The following is an 18,762-nucleotide window of genomic DNA, read 5'->3' as shown; positions in this document are numbered from 1 at the left end:
TTCTTATCCTATTCAATTTCAAGCTTGACTTTTCCATTTCCCTTTTCTATTTTTGGCGACCAACTGCCGTAACACTAAACCATTTCGGTTTGTACGAAACCATTTGTCGTCACGCTAAACCATTTGGGGTCACGCTAAACCATTTGGAGTCACGCTAAACCATTTCACTTTACGGTGAGTAGATTGATGCGATACTAAACCATTGCGGCTTACGATTAACCATTTGCCGATAACCTAAGCCATTTCACACTTCCCTGAACCGTTTGTGTCAAGTTACTGAACCAAAGTACAGTTAGCTGAACCGTTTGTCATTTCGACACTGAACCATTTCAGTTAACACTTGGCCACTCATGTTTTTATTGAATCAGTTCAACTTAGGGTGACTACGCAGCTCCTGAATTGTATAAACCATATTTTGTTTGAATATTTCATTTCACCAAAGGCGACTTGTCCATTTGTATTTTAAATAAATCTCTAACGATAAGATAAATCGTTCTCCTAAAGACAATTAGACTCTATCTGTTATTACAAACCAATTCTATTTTTGTATTTTTGGCGGTGACAGCCGCCCATATGTGGGCTCTTCTTTCAATTTCAGTTGAAGAATTTCCGGCTTCAAGCTTGCACAGATTTATGGGCCAAGAAACTCCCTGTTTCATTTTCACAACGCGCCGTTGCGATTCTCCGTTCCATGACATAGCTTTCGAGTCTTCTTAGTACTTTCTCTGTCTTAGTGACTTTGAAACATTTTCATGACGGACTGAGGAAGCAAGGTCGTAAAATAGTCATTAACGTGCTTTCCTTTTCCGCGACAGAGGTAAGAACGCATCGTTGTATCAGATTTTTGAGTGAAAGGTAAATACTTTTATTTCAAATTTTTTTAGTTGAGATTTCCTCCTTCAAATGTTCCTCATCTGTCCGAACTTTCTCTGATTTCCGACAATGAAAGACGTTCCTGCAGTTAAGTGACAACGATTGCCAACTTTTACTTTATTCTGGCGTGTATTAACTGTATTGCCGCTTCGTGTTAGTTATAAGCTTATTAAGCTGAGCTTATTTTAACAAGTTACAGCTTTCGAATTCACAAAAATTCGCAAGCAATGCCTGCCATTTACCTTGGACAAAATAAGTAATTCGGGAGAGTTACAAAGGATATCCAAATTATCGATTTGATTCAGTGCAAGCCCTTTTGATCGCAACACTTTCAGTTTCGTTTGCGTGTCATGTGGAGCATGTACACAATCGTGTTTGGCACAAGCTTTCATGTCGGGCTTATGTACGAATTAACCTTATTTGCTCCCGTATTTTCGATGCATTTGATCAAAAAGCGATAAATATTTTCAGCGTATCTCATGTGTTTATGTTTATCATTTTATACTGTAGTTTGAAAGTGATTTTTTCTTTTCGATAGACAGCTTAGATTGTCCTTCCAAACTGTACTGTAAAACTGATTTCCTTGTTAAATATTGAGACAAGTTGATTTTTCTTCAAATTCAGCTAGTTATTTACTGCAAGAGTCCTTTCAATTAACTGCATTCGAGTTTTAGGAATCCAGTTCATCAACCGGTAATGATTGATTGGTGTCTGAGTGAAGTTTTACCTTTTGTCATCTGCTAATCAACATACGATCAATCAATAATCATATCAACTGAATGTTTCCGATAAATTTTTTTTTTTTATCAAAACTGGTTTAGTTCTGCATGAGGCTGCATGCATCCAAGTATGTGTTTGGTGATAATTTATGTTGTTATATGGCAAGGTAGTCTTGGGATAAATGTAAAGTTCTGATTGGTTCTTACTTGGTCAGGATTTTGCTACATAAACCATCATTGCACCATACAGAAAATCATAAAACATGTAAATTCATTGTAAACTAGTTTAGTCCAAGTGACATTGGTGCATTACAATTACCTTGCTCTCTTGAGGGGTACTAGGGAATATTGGCACCATGTCATTCCTATACTGCTACAACCTTGGGCCAATATACCTCTGTAAAGCCCTGGCAATCAGCTGGTTATATAGAAGTTGTAGTGGTTTTTGTAAAAGCGATAGACACTTACAGGCTATTTTGAATTCCAGTTCAATTGACTTCCTTTTTACTTCACATTTATTGAATTTTTTTGTACATGAAGACAGCCAGCAAGGATTTTTTTGATATTTAAAAAACAACCAGTCATGATTATTAGGAGAATTAAAGTTAGCATCAAAGACAAATCAATTTTGTGCACAGACAATGTAAATATGGAATAACTGCAAAAACAATTAGTTAAATATACATATACTAATAAAGCAAAAATGTCAGCACCTGCACCAAATTAAGATCCATTTCAACATACATCAGCATGCATAAATGTAAATATTTCACTGTTTTTCCTGTGATAAAGTGAAACAGTTGAACTAACAATCACCTATACAAATATGGGCATCAGCTCAACTGTAGGAAATTGAATAAATGAAATATATCTTTTATAAGTTTTGACCAGTAATCCCTATTTAAAAATCAAATAAGAAAATTTTACTTTGGTGTTGTAAAATTTGTTTCTTATGAGAAACGATTCAGCATAAACTCTCTCCTCTTGCGGAGACATGGTGGTCCTATGATTAGTGAGGTGGACGCACAGTCAAGGGGTCTGCATTTGTAGCCTGGCCTGTGCTTGACTCAGGGTCAAGAGGTCTGGATTCCAGTCAATGTGTTGTGTTCTTGTGCAAAACACTTTACTCTTACAGTGTCTGTCTCCACCCAGGAGTATAAATGGGTATGGGTAGGGGGGGTGAAAGGGGGGGGGGAAATAATGGTGGAATGGACTTCCATCCTATCCAGGGCTGGGTAGTAATACTCCCAGTTGCTTCATGTGAGGAAACCAGGAGTAAGTAAAGCTCATGCCCTGGACAGGCCACTTTTCAAATCCAGATGGGACCTAACTACCTACCACCTCTTAGTTTAAATGATTTAAATTGCTACTGTTACAAATTATATGAACTTGAAACACACAGATGTTGATTTTTGCCCAATTTATTTTAGTCAATTGCATAGGAATGTCTTTGGTAAATCTTGAAATTTATTGTAATGAGAAGTGAATTACTATTTATTTAAATATTAATGCTTGTTTTCTTCAGTATTTATATCTTTTGTTCTTTTACTGCTTTAAATATGCTATTAATATTAATTGCTTGTGATTTTGTGTCTATGTATCCCTCCCATTCTCAGAAGGGAAAAAATATTTAGTTTAGAATTGGGTAATATGTTGAGCTAATTTTTTACCATTGGCAACCATCTTTTTTTCAGGCCAGGATGACTTAAAACAGCAACTTTTTGTAAGAAGCATCCCTTACAGTTGCTATGGCTAAAGAAAGAAGTCCAATTAAGGTTCCATCTGAAAATGAAGACTTACCTGACAAAGAAAATGCTCCAGATTTTGATGAGGACACTTTACGAGGTGAGTTTGGTTCAACTTTGGCTTGAGTCACGTTAAAACGTTTTCTATTCCACCAGTTTCACTAATGTAAGCAGATGTGGAGAATGATATTAATACACTGCATTACCACTTTAAAGGATATTTGGCCAGTTATGACTCTCTTCTATGATTACAATATGTTGTTCATTGACTGAGAGGATCTATGACATATTTGTTATTTTCTTTTCTCAAAGTTCAAAGCAAATTACACAAAGTTATAATAAGTAAATGCTTTATTTGATCATCATATAACATCCATTTCGTAAGTTTGCATCATAAGTACCATCATCACCATCACCATCTTTCCATTATATTATGCAACATTAAATTGAAAGTGTCAACTTCCCCTAAGCAACCAATTTCCAGTAGAGTGCAAGTGTTATATCATTGAATATGGAGGTGTTTAACCCTTGACACCCAAACATCAGTATCCATATTCTCCATACTATTCTTTGTATGTTTCTTGTGGTACTGAAAACGAGAATTCATTTGAAGATCAATGCTTCTTAGGTTGGTGATCATTTCCTTTATTCTCATGAGCTTAGTGAATGATTCAGCAGTATAACTGTAAGGAGAAGTGAGATGCTGGTCACTCTTAGGGTTTAAAGAGTTAAGGTAGATAGTGAACTTTCACTAACAAATGGCTCAGAAGAAAAAAGTCTACAAGGTCTAGGTTTTAAAGCTTGGTCAATTAGTTGAAAGTCAGGTTGCTAATAATAACACATTATTAATTTTGCCTGTGGAATAGGAATTTCAGGAAACCTATCTCCAAAAGTTTAAATGCCTAAGGGTTTGCTTCTAATTGAGTGATGCTTAATTCTCATCATTATTATTACCACTGTTGTCACCCAAATTATTAACATCATTATAAATATTAATCTCATCTTCTTTATCATTATTCTTCTCATTTATATAATAACTATTTTTCTATAAGCAATATTTCTTCTGGTTTTTATGATTGCAACATTTGGATCTTATTGCCTTATTTACTGGGGTGTGTCCTGTGAAGGGGGTGTGGGGGGTCTCCACACATCCTCTAAGCTTTTCAGGGGATGGGTCGAGCAAAAGTGGCATCTGGCACAAGAGGAAAAATCTGCATATTTTAAATCTCCAGATCTTGGTAGCTCTGCTTATACACTAATTAATTACAACTACAGATAATTATTAACTACAATCACAGACTTTGACACAAATGATTTTTCATTTTTTCTTTGCAGCTGCAGCTGATGTTTATAAGAATGAGGGTAATGAGGCCTTCAATAAAGGAGATTTCATCAATGCTATTCATTTTTACACCAAAGGAATTAAAATGAACTGCAATGAGAAAGAACTGAAGGCCAAACTGCACAACAACAGGGCAATTGCACATTCTAAACTTGGTAAGATGATGAGAGCTTTAATATGCATTTTTTTTTTCTATTTTGAAGCTATTGAGTTGTCAGTAGTAGTTTTCTGAAAAAGGTGATAATTTTGAATACATGCTCGGAAAAATTTACATCTTATCTTGGCGTCTCAAATATACAACGAAGTAACCTCTTACCTCTTTCCCAAAATTATAGTAATAATTATTTCAATAACAGGAAATCACCAGGATTCACTAAGGGATGCAGAAGCAGCCATTGAGTTAAATCCAACTTTCCTTAAGGCAATTGTGAGAGGTTAGATATGTTAGCTGTACTATAATAATAATAATTATAATAAAAGAACTCAACACTCTTAGGTTAAATGAGGTTAAATGGAGTTCAATCTTGTCTCAATTGACTTTAATTAAGAGGTCGAGACCACCCTGATGTACATTTGAATCCAGCTCTTGACTGTTACGCCATTACTTTCCATTAATTATGCTGAGAATATTATTTTGAACGGGATGAAGAACTCAATGCAGAATGCAAAGCAAAATTTCAGCATGAATATTTTAGTTCCTTAAGTTCAATGAGTCACAGGTGTCAGATATGTTAAGAGCGTGTCCACAAGAGCACTGGGCAGTCGTGCTACATGCCATCTCACCGATTTCAATGAAACTTTGCCAGTTTAAAGGGTCTACCCCAAAACTCAAAAAGACAAACTGGTTTCTGTTTTGGTTTTTTCCGGGAGGAGATAGACCACCCCCCCTGGTTTTTCTTGCTTTTCACTAAGGAAATCGCTTCATTTAGGTAAACTGTATGAAGCTCTCACTGCGATGAAATTTAACCGATTACTTTGAGGATTTGCACACATATTTTTACATCCTTAGTTAATGTCTGCTGCGAGTATCAGTTAGTTTGATTGACCGCTTGTCAATCAACAGAGGCAGATATACGACTGTGTTTTTAGACTTTTCGATTCATCCAAATATTTGACAACTTTGAGGTCAAATATCTCCCGTTGCCAGAAAGCTACAACACTAATCTTTATTACCCTTTATAACCCATCATTTCATCTCTGAAAATCATCAAAAAAAATCTTTGGGCACATTTTTGTCTTGGATGCCTTTTAAAATCTGCGACTGTGACAAGTTTCTCTCAACTACACCTGTCACGCAATTCTTGCTCTAGGCGGTCACTTGACAAAATAAACCTACATTTTTAAGCTCTTTACACACGGTGATTGATCAGGAAAGGTGAAAAATGTGAGAAACTTTCGAGAAAAACTTTCGAGATACATGTAGACGAAAAATCAATGGGAAAATCGTAGCGTTTCTTTCTTCAGTGGTTTATTACTTTGAAGATTTGCTAAAATCAGCAGATATGGCTTTTGTAAGGCACAAAACATTCATTAGCCTATAATTTGATTGTTTATCATCATCATTACTCATTTTAGGAGATTTTAAGAGCAAATTGCAATAGTTCTATCGGACTAAAAACTGTGCTTCTATCCCGAAAATAAAATTAAAATAGTGTTGTCGTTGCCACTTACCGCCATCGAACATTTCCATGCAGAACTCCGCTAGGCTAACATCTGTTGTGTGACCCGAAGACTCTCCGTAGGAATTATTCAAGCGCGTTGTTCGTGCTGTCTGCTAAATAACAATTTCAAAATAATCTGCAGCTCACTATGATTATTTACCTGCTTCAATCGTAAAATATCTGCATATTTTTTTCAAGCATTCTACTACTACATGTAAATCTACATCTCTCTAGATCGAGTGTTGACGGCGTTTACTTGCGTGACTTGTAAAATTTTCAAATAAGAATGAGCCAGCAGTAATTTGACGAGTAGCCTTCCTGCAAATTTCCCTTGATGAAATACCAAGACATAGTCAGTTGTTTTCGTAAGCAAAGACAATTAATATGAAAGAAAAGTGAGATGCAAATGTCTTTTTTTTTTTAGCTTAATAGCAGCTGTACCCTCTCCTGCAGTCTTCGTCTAAATTTTGCAAGGTCCCTCCTTATCTTCTACCTTTTTCGGTCACTTTCGCATTCTGAAGCTAAATCATTGGCAGCGGCCTCTCCATCCTCATTCATATTTACAGAGGGGGACCTCTTTAATAAGTCAATATTGGTTACGGCAGATAACCGGCTAACGTATCGAGCGATTTGCTGCTGTATCAACATTAATCAACATTTCTGGCTGGTGTCGTCTCTTAAACTCGATATTTGGGAAATCACATTAGAGGCGGTTGCCTTACTAGTTTCCTCCCTTGTCCAGCACACGTCTAGGAGATAATTCTCTGCTTTCTGAGAAAAGGCGGCTGTTGTTTGTGTTTTCCAAAGAGCCCATCCAAAGTCCTCTTGGCTAGTTAGGGATTGTTCGTCAGAATTTTTACCTGAGGTCCGACCTTGAACGCAGCCATCCCCTATATAATGGCAAGCCGCTCTTAGTCCATTTCCTCTTGATCTTATCCTAGGCGGAATTTTTTTGTCGGCCTCACTGTGTTTGTCTTTGTCAGGGTACATTTGGATGGCAGCCAATGACTGAAACGTCTTGATACATCCTTCTTTTTAGCAAGAATATCTCGCTTTCTTGTTCCGTCTATGACGGATTGGGTATAGTTCTCGCGATGACCCGCGTTCAGAAATCTGTGCACGTTGCTGATAACCACCCGCTTCTACGATTAGTTTGCTGAAGGTTTCTAATGTGACGAGCCTAGTGAGACCCTGAGGTGCTTCAAACTGTGCCAGTTGGTCTGCGCTATAAACTTGTCGCAGTTCTTAAGTCAGAGGGAGGATCGCCCACCTCTATCTATGTGAGCGCCTCTACAGTACCTGCGTATCCCTAGCAATCATATGATATAAAGTTCATCTCAGTCACAAATCGCCAGTTAGGAAAACTGATGTTCAGATAAGCGCTCTTCTTGCCCTTCTTCCTTATTCATTACCGACTCTAAGATAGCAGCTACAGTAAGCGTTCTATTTAGGTTTACAGTCACCTTGCCGCCACCGGGAAGACTCGCCACCAGCTTTGATTTCTTCTGCCATCTGCAGATTCATCTCTCTCTCACTTTATGTCTCCGATTTTATGTGGAGGATACTGGCATTTACGAACCCGAAGGTCTAAATCTCACACCAAGTTGTGCACGATATTTGAGGTACATCGTGAAATCGCGGCCTTCGTAATCTCCAAATAAGCCAATACGCGCTAGAATAAGCTCCATCTCGGACGAAACGCATGTTTGGGATACATCGACGTCTCTCAAATGTTTTTTTTAAGCTGTATACCCAGGAATTTAGAGGTGTGAGCTGTTTCCGTCCCTGGCCAGCGCGAGAAAAATAACATTTGGTGCTACAGTTAGTTGCAAATGAACAAGATAACTGCACCATCTTGACTTTATTAATTCGAGTGTTAGATTCAATTGAGGGCTTTTTAGACACTCGATTTCTTATATGACATTACTATGAAGACTTAATACAACTGATACACCTATACTACATAGGATTAACAATGTCTGTTGCACTGTTACGAGAAGGAGGAAAATATTACTGGAAGTGTAAACTCTTTTTAAAAAGAGTTTCAGAGACGTTTCAGAGATGTCTATCTTTGATCTGCTGTCACAAAAAAATGATCCCCACTTAAATTTACTAGGAAAAATGAACTTACCAACTCCTTGTTGAAAAAATTGGAATTCATTTGACCGATACGCCGGTTGTTTCAATTTTTCTTTTTCCTCGGGCTGCTATGAAACAGTTCATAAATTGACTAATGAATAAAGTGTTTTGAAATACCGTTCGGGATTTGCCTTTTTTTCTGCGTGCAAATCAAGGGTAGACAAAGTTTTTAAAACATTTGACTAGAATTTCATGGAGTTCACCTCGATAGTTTTCGTCGGCCAGAGTCAAGACGCTCCTCGCTAAGCGACATCGCCCTCTAGTAAAATAATTTTCCAAAGAATAAACGTGGCGAGCGTGAGGAAACGCACATTTTTCTCATCATTGTGATCAAAGCCCAATGATGTACCTAAATTGGTACTTACGGTATCAAACCATTGATTATGACGGGGTGAGCTTAGTTTTTCTGTCGAGGTCGACGTGACTTCACATTAAAAGCATTTTTGACGGAACAAACTAGTGAGCATCACTGTACGAACTAAGAAAGTAAAAACTTGTATTTATCTCCCACGCGTTTCGTCTGACAATAGTTGACTTCATCAAGGATTTTTTCAAGTAGGGTAAATAAGCTTGTTCATATACAAATAGTAAATAAGTTGTCTCTTTGCTATTGAAGCCAGTGGATAGAATTGGCCAGGTGCGCCTACGGCGTTATACATGCGTGACATTTTCCGGACGTTACATGTACGAGTAGGTGATCCGTTTGAGGGTCACAGATTTAGTGTAAATAGTTCACTCCTCAACATCACCCAATGTCTCTAGTTTACAGAGGTCTTAGAACGTTTCATTATATGGAGTTGCCTTCTGCGGGTAGAAGGCTACAAGCGAATTTCTCAGGCGTAATTGCCTTTGATTTCTCAATTGATGTTGTCGCAAACACAGTTTTTGGGAGTCACGTAACAAAAAAACTTATCAGGATCTAGTTTCCTTTGCTTATGGAAATAAATAGCAAATAAAAACACATTTTCTTGTGAAATAAAGTCACAAATGACGGGGGTTCTCCGAAACAAATAGTGATAGAAAGGGATTTCAGTTCTGGTCAATATTGACTTTTCATGGCCTACTTCCAAATCTGAGGGAACGCGCTGAGGGAATAAAAAAAACATAAATGTGTGATAATGCAAGCAAGAGAATGAAAATCCAAATGAAGAAAAAGGAGAAAACATAGGAACCCGTGTTGCAGCGTGCAGATATCTTTTGAGCCAGACCTACACACCTAAGCCCGAGCTCGCACGTGCACGCAGGAAAGGCCTTGACAATCAGCGAAAATAATAGCAAATGCAAATGATATTTGAAGTCAAAAAACAGGAAAATAAGATAACAGAAGGATTAAGAACTTTCAAGAAGTGTCTTCTTGAAAAAAAAAGATGAACAATTTTTACTTCTCATGAAAGGTCACGCAGTAACCCTACAAATACTATTCCTATACGTGGAATTTCTTGATGGTGGAAAGTGGAAAAAACATTTTCCAGTCTTATTTTCTGGAAACATGACGTAGTTAATGAATTTATGGGGCTACTGGTACTGGCTCCTACCAAATAAGGGGGGCAGAGTTTCCTGTCATTCGCGGTATGGAAAAGCCGAAGTTGTTACACTCGGGAACTTGTACGTCAACAAGCAGGCAACATGTGACTTTAAAATCTCCTCTCCTGTTACAGTTTCCTTATTGTAAACTGTGCGATGATAATAATAGACGATCAAAGTATAAGCTAATGAATGTTTTGTTCTGTACAAGAGCCCTATGTCCTGATTTTAGCAAATCTTCAAAGTAATAAATGACTGAAGAAAGAAACGCTACAATTTTGCCATTTATTTTTCGTCTACATGCATCTCTCTAAACGTGAAATTTTCCATTCCTACAAAAAATCTCGAACGTTTTTAACATTTTTAACCTTTCTTGATCAATCATCTTGTATAAAGAACTAAAAAATTGTAGGTTTATTTTGTCAAGTGACCGCCTAGAGCAAGAAGTGCGTGACAGGTGTAGTTGAGAGAAACTTGTCACAATCGCAGATTTTAAAAGGTATCCAAGACAAAAATACGGTAGTGCCCAAAGATTTTTTTGATGATTTTCGGAGATGAAATGATGGGTTATAAAGGGTAATTAAGATTAGTGTTGTAGCTTTCTGGCAACGGGAGATATTTGACCTCAAAGTTGTAAAATATTTAGATCAATCGAAAAGTCTAAAAACACAGTCGTGTATTTGCCTCTGTTGATTGACAAGCCGTCAATCAAACTGACTGATGCTCGCGGCGGCCATTAACTAAGGATGTAAAAATATGTGTGCAAATCCTCAAGTAATCAGTTAAATACCATCGCAGTGAGAGCTTCATATATTTTACCTATTTGAAGCGATTTCATTAGTGAAAACCAAGAAAAACCGGGGGGTGGTCTATCTCCCCACGGAAAAAACCAATACAGAAACCAGTCTGTTTTTTTTTTAGTTTTGGGGTAGAGCCTTTAAACTGACAACGTTTCACTGAAATCGGTGAGATGGCATGTAGCACGACCGCCCGGTGCTCTCGTGGACACGCTCTTAAGTCACTATCTAGCTGTTTTATAAAGAAGGATCAGGACTTACCTAACTCTTAGTGTTTTTGTGGGAGTTGTTGATCCCAATTTAAGTGTTCTTAGAAGTTTCAGTTGTCTGTAAAGCTAAATAAATCTAACTGAAACCTAATAGGGCCTGTTTATTCTTTTCCGTTTAGTTTCTTTGTTTTGTTTTGTTTTGTCTTTTTTTTTTCTTCTGGTCTGTAATGATTTCAATGGTTTCAGGTTCTTTTCTCAGAATTGAGCTACAGTAATAGTATGCTTCTTTGTGTTGTTGCCTACAGGAGCCGCTGCTTGTGTTGAATTGAAGAGATTTGAAGAAGCAATCAGTTGGTGTGATAAGGGACTAGTTGTATCCTTTGAAGGAATCGTTCATTTTTAACCGTGGGTATAAAAAAAAAGTTTCCACAATTTGATGTTTCAAGGGAGAAAATACAAAGAAGGGTATTAATTATGATGGGAACTAGTCAGCTCATATACTTTAAGTGTGTGTGATTAAAAATATAGGAGACGTTATTACCTCATGACTTATTAATGAAATTACTCCTTTTAGCCAATTTGACTTAGTTCTACTGTCCATGCCAATAACTGTTACATTAGTTTAAATAACCCTTTAATTTCCAGACCAAATTTGTCTAGAAACGATAATAACAAAGTAGTTTGCATTTAGAAAGCAGCAATGTTTTTATCATAACAAAGTCACCCTTTATCATCCCTCTTGTTCAGAGGCTTGGGAACCAAGCACGCAAATGTTAAAATTGACTATTACATATCAATATGATCAGAAACATGATCTTTTTTGTTTTTTCCACATTTGTAACCCTTAACATAAAAAAGATTGACAAAAACAATAGGATCTTGTTGTCATTAAGACTTCAGTCTGTCAGTGAAGTGGGAGATAAGTCCATGGAGGAAAAAGATCCTACAAGTCATGACCATGGTAGTGCAAGTTCAGGTGATGTCAAGAAAGTCATAGATCTCTATAATCGGGGAGAAGAAGCCATAGAGTACCTAAACCTATATCTTAAAAAAGCTAAAGAAGTAGGAGACAAGCATTGGGAGGGTAACGCTTATGGCAGTCTTGGCAATGCTTATCACCGTCTGGGTGATTTCAAAAAAGCCATAGAGTACCACAACCTACATCTTAAAATAGCTAAAGAAGTAGGAGACAAGCATGGGGAGGGTGGTGCTTATGGCAATCTTGGCAATGCTTATGACAGTCTGGGTGATTTCAAAAAAGCCATAGAGTACCACAACCTACATCTTAAAATAGCTAAAGAAGTGGGAGACAAGCATGGGGAGGGTCGTACTTATGGCAATCTTGGCAATGCTTATCACCGTCTGGGTGGTTTCAAAAAAGCCATAGAGTACCACAACCTAGATCTTAAAATAGCTAAAGAAGTAGGAGACAAGCATGGGGAGGGTGGTGCTTATGGCAATCTTGGCAATGCTTATGACAGTCTGGGTGATTTCAAAAAAGCCATAGAGTACCACAACCTACATCTTAAAATAGCTAAAGAAGTGGGAGACAAGCATGGGGAGGGTAACGCTTATGGCAATCTTGGCAATGCTTATCACCGTCTGGGTGATTTCAAAAAAGCCATAGAGTACCACAACCTAGATCTTAAAATAGCTAAAGAAGTAGGAGACAAGCATGGGGAGGGTGGTGCTTATGGCAATCTTGGCAATGCTTATGACAGTCTGGGTGATTTCAAAAAAGCCATAGAGTACCACAACCTACATCTTAAAATAGCTAAAGAAGTGGGAGACAAACATGGGGAGGGTAACGCTTATGGCAATCTTGGCAATGCTTATCACCGTCTGGGTGATTTCAAAAAAGCCATAGAGTACCACAACCTACATCTTAAAATAGATAAAGAAGTAGGAGACAAGCATGGGGAGGGTAACGCTTATGGCAACCTTGGCAATGCTTATATTAGTCTGGGTGATTTCAAAAAAGGCATAGAGTACCACAACCTACATCTTAAAATAGCTAAAGAAGTAGCAGACAAGCATGGGGAGGGTAACGCTTATGGCAATCTTGGCAATGCTTACCTCCGTCTGGGTGATTTCAAAAAAGCCATAGAGTACCACAACCTACATCTTAAAATAGCTAAAGAAGTAGGAGACAAGCATGGGGAGGGTAACGCTTATGGCAATCTTGGCAATGCTTATCACCGTCTGGGTGATTTCAAAAAAGCCATAGAGTACCACAACCTAGATCTTAAAATAGCTAAAGAAGTAGGAGACAAGCATGGGGAGGGTGGTGCTTATGGCAATCTTGGCAATGCTTATGACAGTCTGGGTGATTTCAAAAAAGCCATAGAGTACCACAACCTACATCTGAAAATAGATAAAGAAGTAGGAGACAAGCATGGGGAGGGTAATGCTTATGGCAATCTTGGTAATGCTTATATTAGTCTGGGTGATTTCAAAAAAGCCATAGAGTACCACAACCTACATCTTAAAATAGCTAAAGAAGTAGCAGACAAGCATGGGGAGGGTAACGCTTATGGCAGTCTTGGCAATGCTTATCACCGTCTGGGTGATTTCAAAAAAGCCATAGAGTACCATAACCTACATCTTAAAATAGCTAAAGAAGTAGGAGACAAATTCTTTGAGGCAGTGGCTTACTATTCATTAGGATGCGTTTTTGAGTTGCAAGGTAGACTGCCAAAAGCCGTTGAACATTACCGAGCTAGCATAACCTTATTTAATTCCTTGAGAGTACTTTTAAAATTTAAAGATGAGTGGAAAGTTAATTTTCGAAATCAGCATCAAATGGCGTATACGGGTTTGTGGAGAGTTCTCGTAGAACAAGGTAATGTAGATGAAGCCTTATTTGTTGCTGAGAAAGGACGAGCTCAAGCTCTAACCGACCTCATGGAATCCAGTTTTCGTGGTGGAACAAGTCACCATAAGGGAGAAGATGAAGATTGCGCAGTTTTAAAAAACGTTCCATCAAACACTGTCTTTCAGGCAGTGGACCAAACTGACATCAATCTTTGGGTTGTGTCCGAAGGAAAACAAGTTCAGTTAAGACAAAGTAAATTCAATGGTTCTGTTTCAGTTTCCTTTGAGTCGTTCATGCACGATGCCTATAGGCAACTTGGTGTTCGTTTTAATGTGAGATGCGAGAATCGATCTCTGGATGCTTTGAGGAAGAACCGGTCGGAAGTGGATGAGGAAATTAAAGAAGATAACCCTCAACTTCCCATCCAACAAGATGAATGCTTAAGCACTTTGTATGATACCGTTATGAAGCCGGTGGCTGACTTGCTTGAAGGGGATGAGCTCCTCATTATTCCCGATGGACCCCTTTGGCTCGCTCCTTACGCTGCATTGAAGGATGGTAATTCCAAATACCTGTGTGAATCGTTCATAATTCGACTCGCTCCATCTTTAACAAGTCTTAGACTCATTGCCGATTGCCCCGATGATTATCACAAAAGCAGTGGTGCGTTACTTGTAGGAGATCCGTGGGTAGCCGAGGTTACTGATGGCAAGGGAAAGAAATTCCTCAAGCAGCTTCAGTATGCTAAAGAAGAAGTAGAAATGATCGGAAAAATTCTGAATATTGAGCCGATCACTGGCAGACAGGCCACGAAACGTGAGGTGTTGAAAAGACTCGGTTCCGTTTCCTTAGTTCACTTTGCGGCACACGGATGTATGACAACTGGCGAAATTGCTCTTACACCTGACCCAGACCGAATATCTACTGTGCCAACGGAGGAGGATTTCATTTTAACAATTGAAGATATGTCGAGTGTTCAACTTCGGGCCAAACTTGTTGTGCTTAGTTGCTGCCACAGCGGCCGGGGCGAGATCAAGGCTGAAGGTGTGGTTGGCATTGCGCGCGCTTTAATGGGGGCTGGTGCTCGGTCTGTTGTGGTATCCCTGTGGGCGATTGATGACGAGGCTACTCTTGAGTTCATGAAATGCTTTTATCAACACCTTGCAGAAGGTAAACCTGCAAGGGAGTCACTGAACCTGGCCATGAAAAGCCTCAGAGAATCGGACAAGTTCCGCGACATCAAACACTGGGCGCCCTTTTTGCTGATTGGAGATGACGTCACTCTTAACTTCATGGCAAAGGGAAGAGAAAATTTAAATGTAAAATCACATAAATGAAAATTGTCTTTTTTTCTCATTCCAAAAAAAATGACGTTGGAACTTGGACAGCTTAAATGTTTCTATATTTTGAGAATTTTAACTATTTTTCATTGCATTTTACTTTTTTGTTAAATGGAACTTGAGATGTGTAACTCTACCTTGATGAAGAAATAAAAACAGTCTATTTCAAATGTTTTGATCAGTGGAATTGTCTTTTTAATTACCTTTAAAATTTAACTGCTTACAAAGAGAACGAAATGTAACAAGGCCTCTCTTATGAATGCCTACAGTAGTTGAAGGAGATTACGAGGTTTTTGTTTTCGTCAAAATGACACCCAGCTCTATTCCTGTATCACAATCAGTTTTATGGAAACAATTTAAAGGCTTTTTCTTTTACATAACCATGAGCTTGTTCACCGGGTTTTAATTACCTTTATACTCTAAGCGTTTGATAAGCAAAGAAACAGTCCGTCATTTGCAAAAGTTGGCCAAATTGTTATTTCCAAAAGTTTGATTTGCAAAATTTGCAGCAATATGTTAATAAAACTTGGGTGATTTCTCTACATCATAAATTACTTTGTTACAATTTGAGATTATCTTCACAAGAGAAATTGACTAATATTTTTTTCAGTCTATTCTAATGCAATCTAATTTTATCAGAGCCAAGATTGCCATTCTAAGCTTCATTTGAAGAAGTAAACATCACACATAATGTTATTGATTTTACTGACTATATCTTACAGACATTAGACCTACTTTTAGGGGTGTAGCCAGCCTCTAGTCCCGTAGGCCCGGCCTACAATTGCATTCCGCCCGCTTCGCTTTTATGATATGACTCTTGCAAATGTTGAAACAAAAATTGAACTTTCTTAAGGAACAGGCCTATAACAAGTCAAAAGCTGGCTACAACCTTGTTATTAATCGAACGAGTTTCGTCAGTTCTAGTTCGTTTTATCAAACACTTATCTTTTCGTTTTAAAGAACTACGGCGATGGGTTAAAAATTGTCCATGTAATCTAAACAAGGAAACAGCGAAGCAGAGTTCACTGTAACTGAAGTTTCCATAGCTGTGACTTCCAATGTATGTGCTATGGAATTTGCTTTTTCTTGTAAGAAAATATTAGCGCTAATTAATTGGAGAAGCAGATGAATTAAGCCATGTAGTCAATAATGGGGATTTTTTTTGGTTCAAAGGTTCATGAACAAAAATGTCAATCTAGTCCTTAGTTGGAAAGGTTCAGCGCTTTAGGATAAAACTTTCAATTTTTGAAAATTCCTTCAATTTTTTTGCATTACTTTAAATTAACCTCAGTATAATTTGAAGATGTCTGATAATACCTTTCTTAATTTTTAACAGTTTCAACTAAATATGCTTTGTATGATGTCAGTGTATTTTGTATGAAGTGTTTTGATACTATTTTTATTTGTAGTTGAAGACAATTTTTCATTTACCTTATTTTAATTAACTCATGAACTCCCAAGTTCTGAAGAAAATTCTCCCAACTGATAAGAATGTGTTTCTTTGTTGCATTATTCTGAGAATTCGATGTAACATTACCTTTCTAGCAAAAAACTATCCTCCAGTTTTCATTTTCTGTAATTCCTATTGACACCGTGTTTGTTGGTGTATTAATTTTGAGAGGAGAATTTAACTATGATCAGTCTTGGGAGTAAATGGGTTCATTTAAGTGTCTCCGTTTAACGCGTATTTTACTTAAAGCCTTCGACAATTTTATGCAGTTGCTACTGTACTTATTTTTTTTACTTCTTTGTGTAGGAGAAATATACAGTGTATAAAATTCAAAAGCGGAGTTGATTTTCATCGTCTGTCTCCTTATTCTAGGGATTCACGTGAGATGCAGAGAGAACAGATCTCATCCCGTGCGCGCCAAGTTGATAATCTGTGCAACTGACAGTGTCCTAACGTTCCATGTTTCAAGCCTCCACCCACTTAACAAACGCTCGTCGTCTCTTCGATTGTGTCTCTTCCTCTGTCCATCGTTCTCCATATTTCCGCACGGTTTTGAACGCCGACGGACGTGTTAATACTGTGTGCACCTTTTTTACCTTTTTTCATCACACAAGTTTTTACAACTTAACGCATTTGTGCATCCCTTTTTTCTCCTTCTTTTGGTTCCTTCCCTTTTTTACACCGTACTTTTCCTTTATTCCCATCTTTACGCGCACCTCTTCCATCGCCCTCAATTTTATTCTTCTGTTAACTTCATAAGACGCAACTATCTCCTTGTCTGTTTCAGTTTTCATTCGTTTCAATCCTCGCGCAACGTCAGGCTTCTTACAACTCATATACCTCGTTACTCTCCCAGAGTAGTTGTTATCATGCTTATTTTGTCCACTTCAGGATAGTGTCCTCTTAACGTCATCTCTAGTAAAATCTCAGTTTTCCTTTCGACTGATTCCCACTCCATAGGGTCTCTCACTTTTAAGTCTCACGTGCTAGTATTTGCTCTCTTCAGTCCTCTCATCATAGTAGCAGTAATGAAACGAAAGAGGTCCCTCAACGATTTCTTCAATGTCCAAATTAAAGCTTCTATCATCTGATTGAGAATGGGTCAAACTCTCGCCTAGGGTCCACCTACATGACGAATCCAAGATGGCGGCAGATCAATCCACAGACTCCACAGAGTCGATAGCCGCCTTCTTGGATGTAGACGCAGAGAGGACCCTGGAAAAAAGTTTTGACAGAACAATAATTTTAAAAGAAAGGATAAGTTACTATAATACTTCCAAAGAGGTAGTCAATGTCAACTTGAGAGATTCATTATGAGCAAACACGTTCCGTCGATTATTCGACTCCATGTCTCCTTATCGTTAGAATAAACTCCTCAAATACGCACACCTATATGCCCCTCTCTCCCCTCCCTTCAATAGCACTATAAATACCTCTACTGCAACCTTTATCATTATACAGCACAATACAACAATATACCCCTGGGTAGCTCTGTTAATCCGTAAACTGCAGCTAAAATCTACATACAGCACCATACTATACTAAACATTCCTCAATACGTTGTGCATCCGTAAACTGCAGTTTATACAACTATACAGCGCTTGACAACAATGTGTACCCATAGATTAGCACAATGTTTCCCTTAACTGAGTTTTTACTATTGGTCCAATTTGGCGCGAAAATAAGTGCGGATATATGTCCGCCGACATTATCTGTTCCAAGATGCAAAATCTGTGAGTTTCAAGGAACAGATAATGTCCAAGGACAAATATCATGTTATATATTGTACATATTTTCGCGAAAAATAGAAGCTGTTGTGTGGATTATCCTTCAATTATTTTGCAACGCTGGAGCAAAAAATGTTTATGAACAGCTCACTGAATTGAATTAAGTTTAAAACGAACACTTTTCACAGTGGGCGTAAGGTTTGCGAATTGGGGAATATCGCTTGGGTGATATTCTCGGATATAACCCAGTTTTTACAGAGAGATATTCAGTCACTTGCTGCGTTTAGACCAATCGCGTGCGAAAAAAATACTTGGTGGATCATAAACAACAGTGTGTACCCCTAGATAGCACTATACTTCCCTCTTCTGCAGTTTACATTACTATACAGCGCTTTACAAAATCGTGCACCCCTTGATAGCA

General features: G+C 38.0%; 2 protein-coding genes across 2 annotated transcripts in view; one reads left to right on the top strand and one right to left on the bottom strand.

Moving 5' to 3' along the window:
* Positions 1–18,762, bottom strand: part of LOC131783675 (uncharacterized) — a 205,270-nt gene that overhangs the window by 141,915 nt on the left and 44,593 nt on the right. The window lies entirely within an intron of this gene.
* On the top strand, positions 612–16,954 carry LOC136277911 (tetratricopeptide repeat protein 28-like). The gene is made up of 6 exons (XM_066160789.1): positions 612–817; positions 3,287–3,437; positions 4,673–4,834; positions 5,036–5,113; positions 11,315–11,382; positions 11,868–16,954. Exons 2-6 carry the CDS (start codon positions 3,341–3,343, stop codon positions 15,159–15,161), a joined length of 3,699 nt encoding a protein of 1,232 aa, XP_066016886.1. The 5' UTR covers positions 612–817; positions 3,287–3,340; the 3' UTR covers positions 15,162–16,954.

This window comes from Pocillopora verrucosa, chromosome 13, assembly GCF_036669915.1.
Source record: "Pocillopora verrucosa isolate sample1 chromosome 13, ASM3666991v2, whole genome shotgun sequence".
Classification (NCBI taxonomy): domain Eukaryota; kingdom Metazoa; phylum Cnidaria; class Anthozoa; order Scleractinia; family Pocilloporidae; genus Pocillopora; species Pocillopora verrucosa.
This window is presented reverse-complemented; position numbering and strand designations above follow the sequence as displayed.

Excerpts from the sequence above, each read along its gene's own strand:
- LOC136277911 (XM_066160789.1), top strand. The coding sequence starts at position 3,341 with ATGGCTAAAGAAAGAAGTCCAATTAAGGTTCCATCTGAAAATGAAGAC. Across the intron at positions 3,438-4,672 it reads TGATGAGGACACTTTACGAG|CTGCAGCTGATGTTTATAAG; the intron begins GTGAGTTTGGTT and ends TTTTCTTTGCAG. Across the intron at positions 4,835-5,035 it reads AATTGCACATTCTAAACTTG|GAAATCACCAGGATTCACTA; the intron begins GTAAGATGATGA and ends TTTCAATAACAG.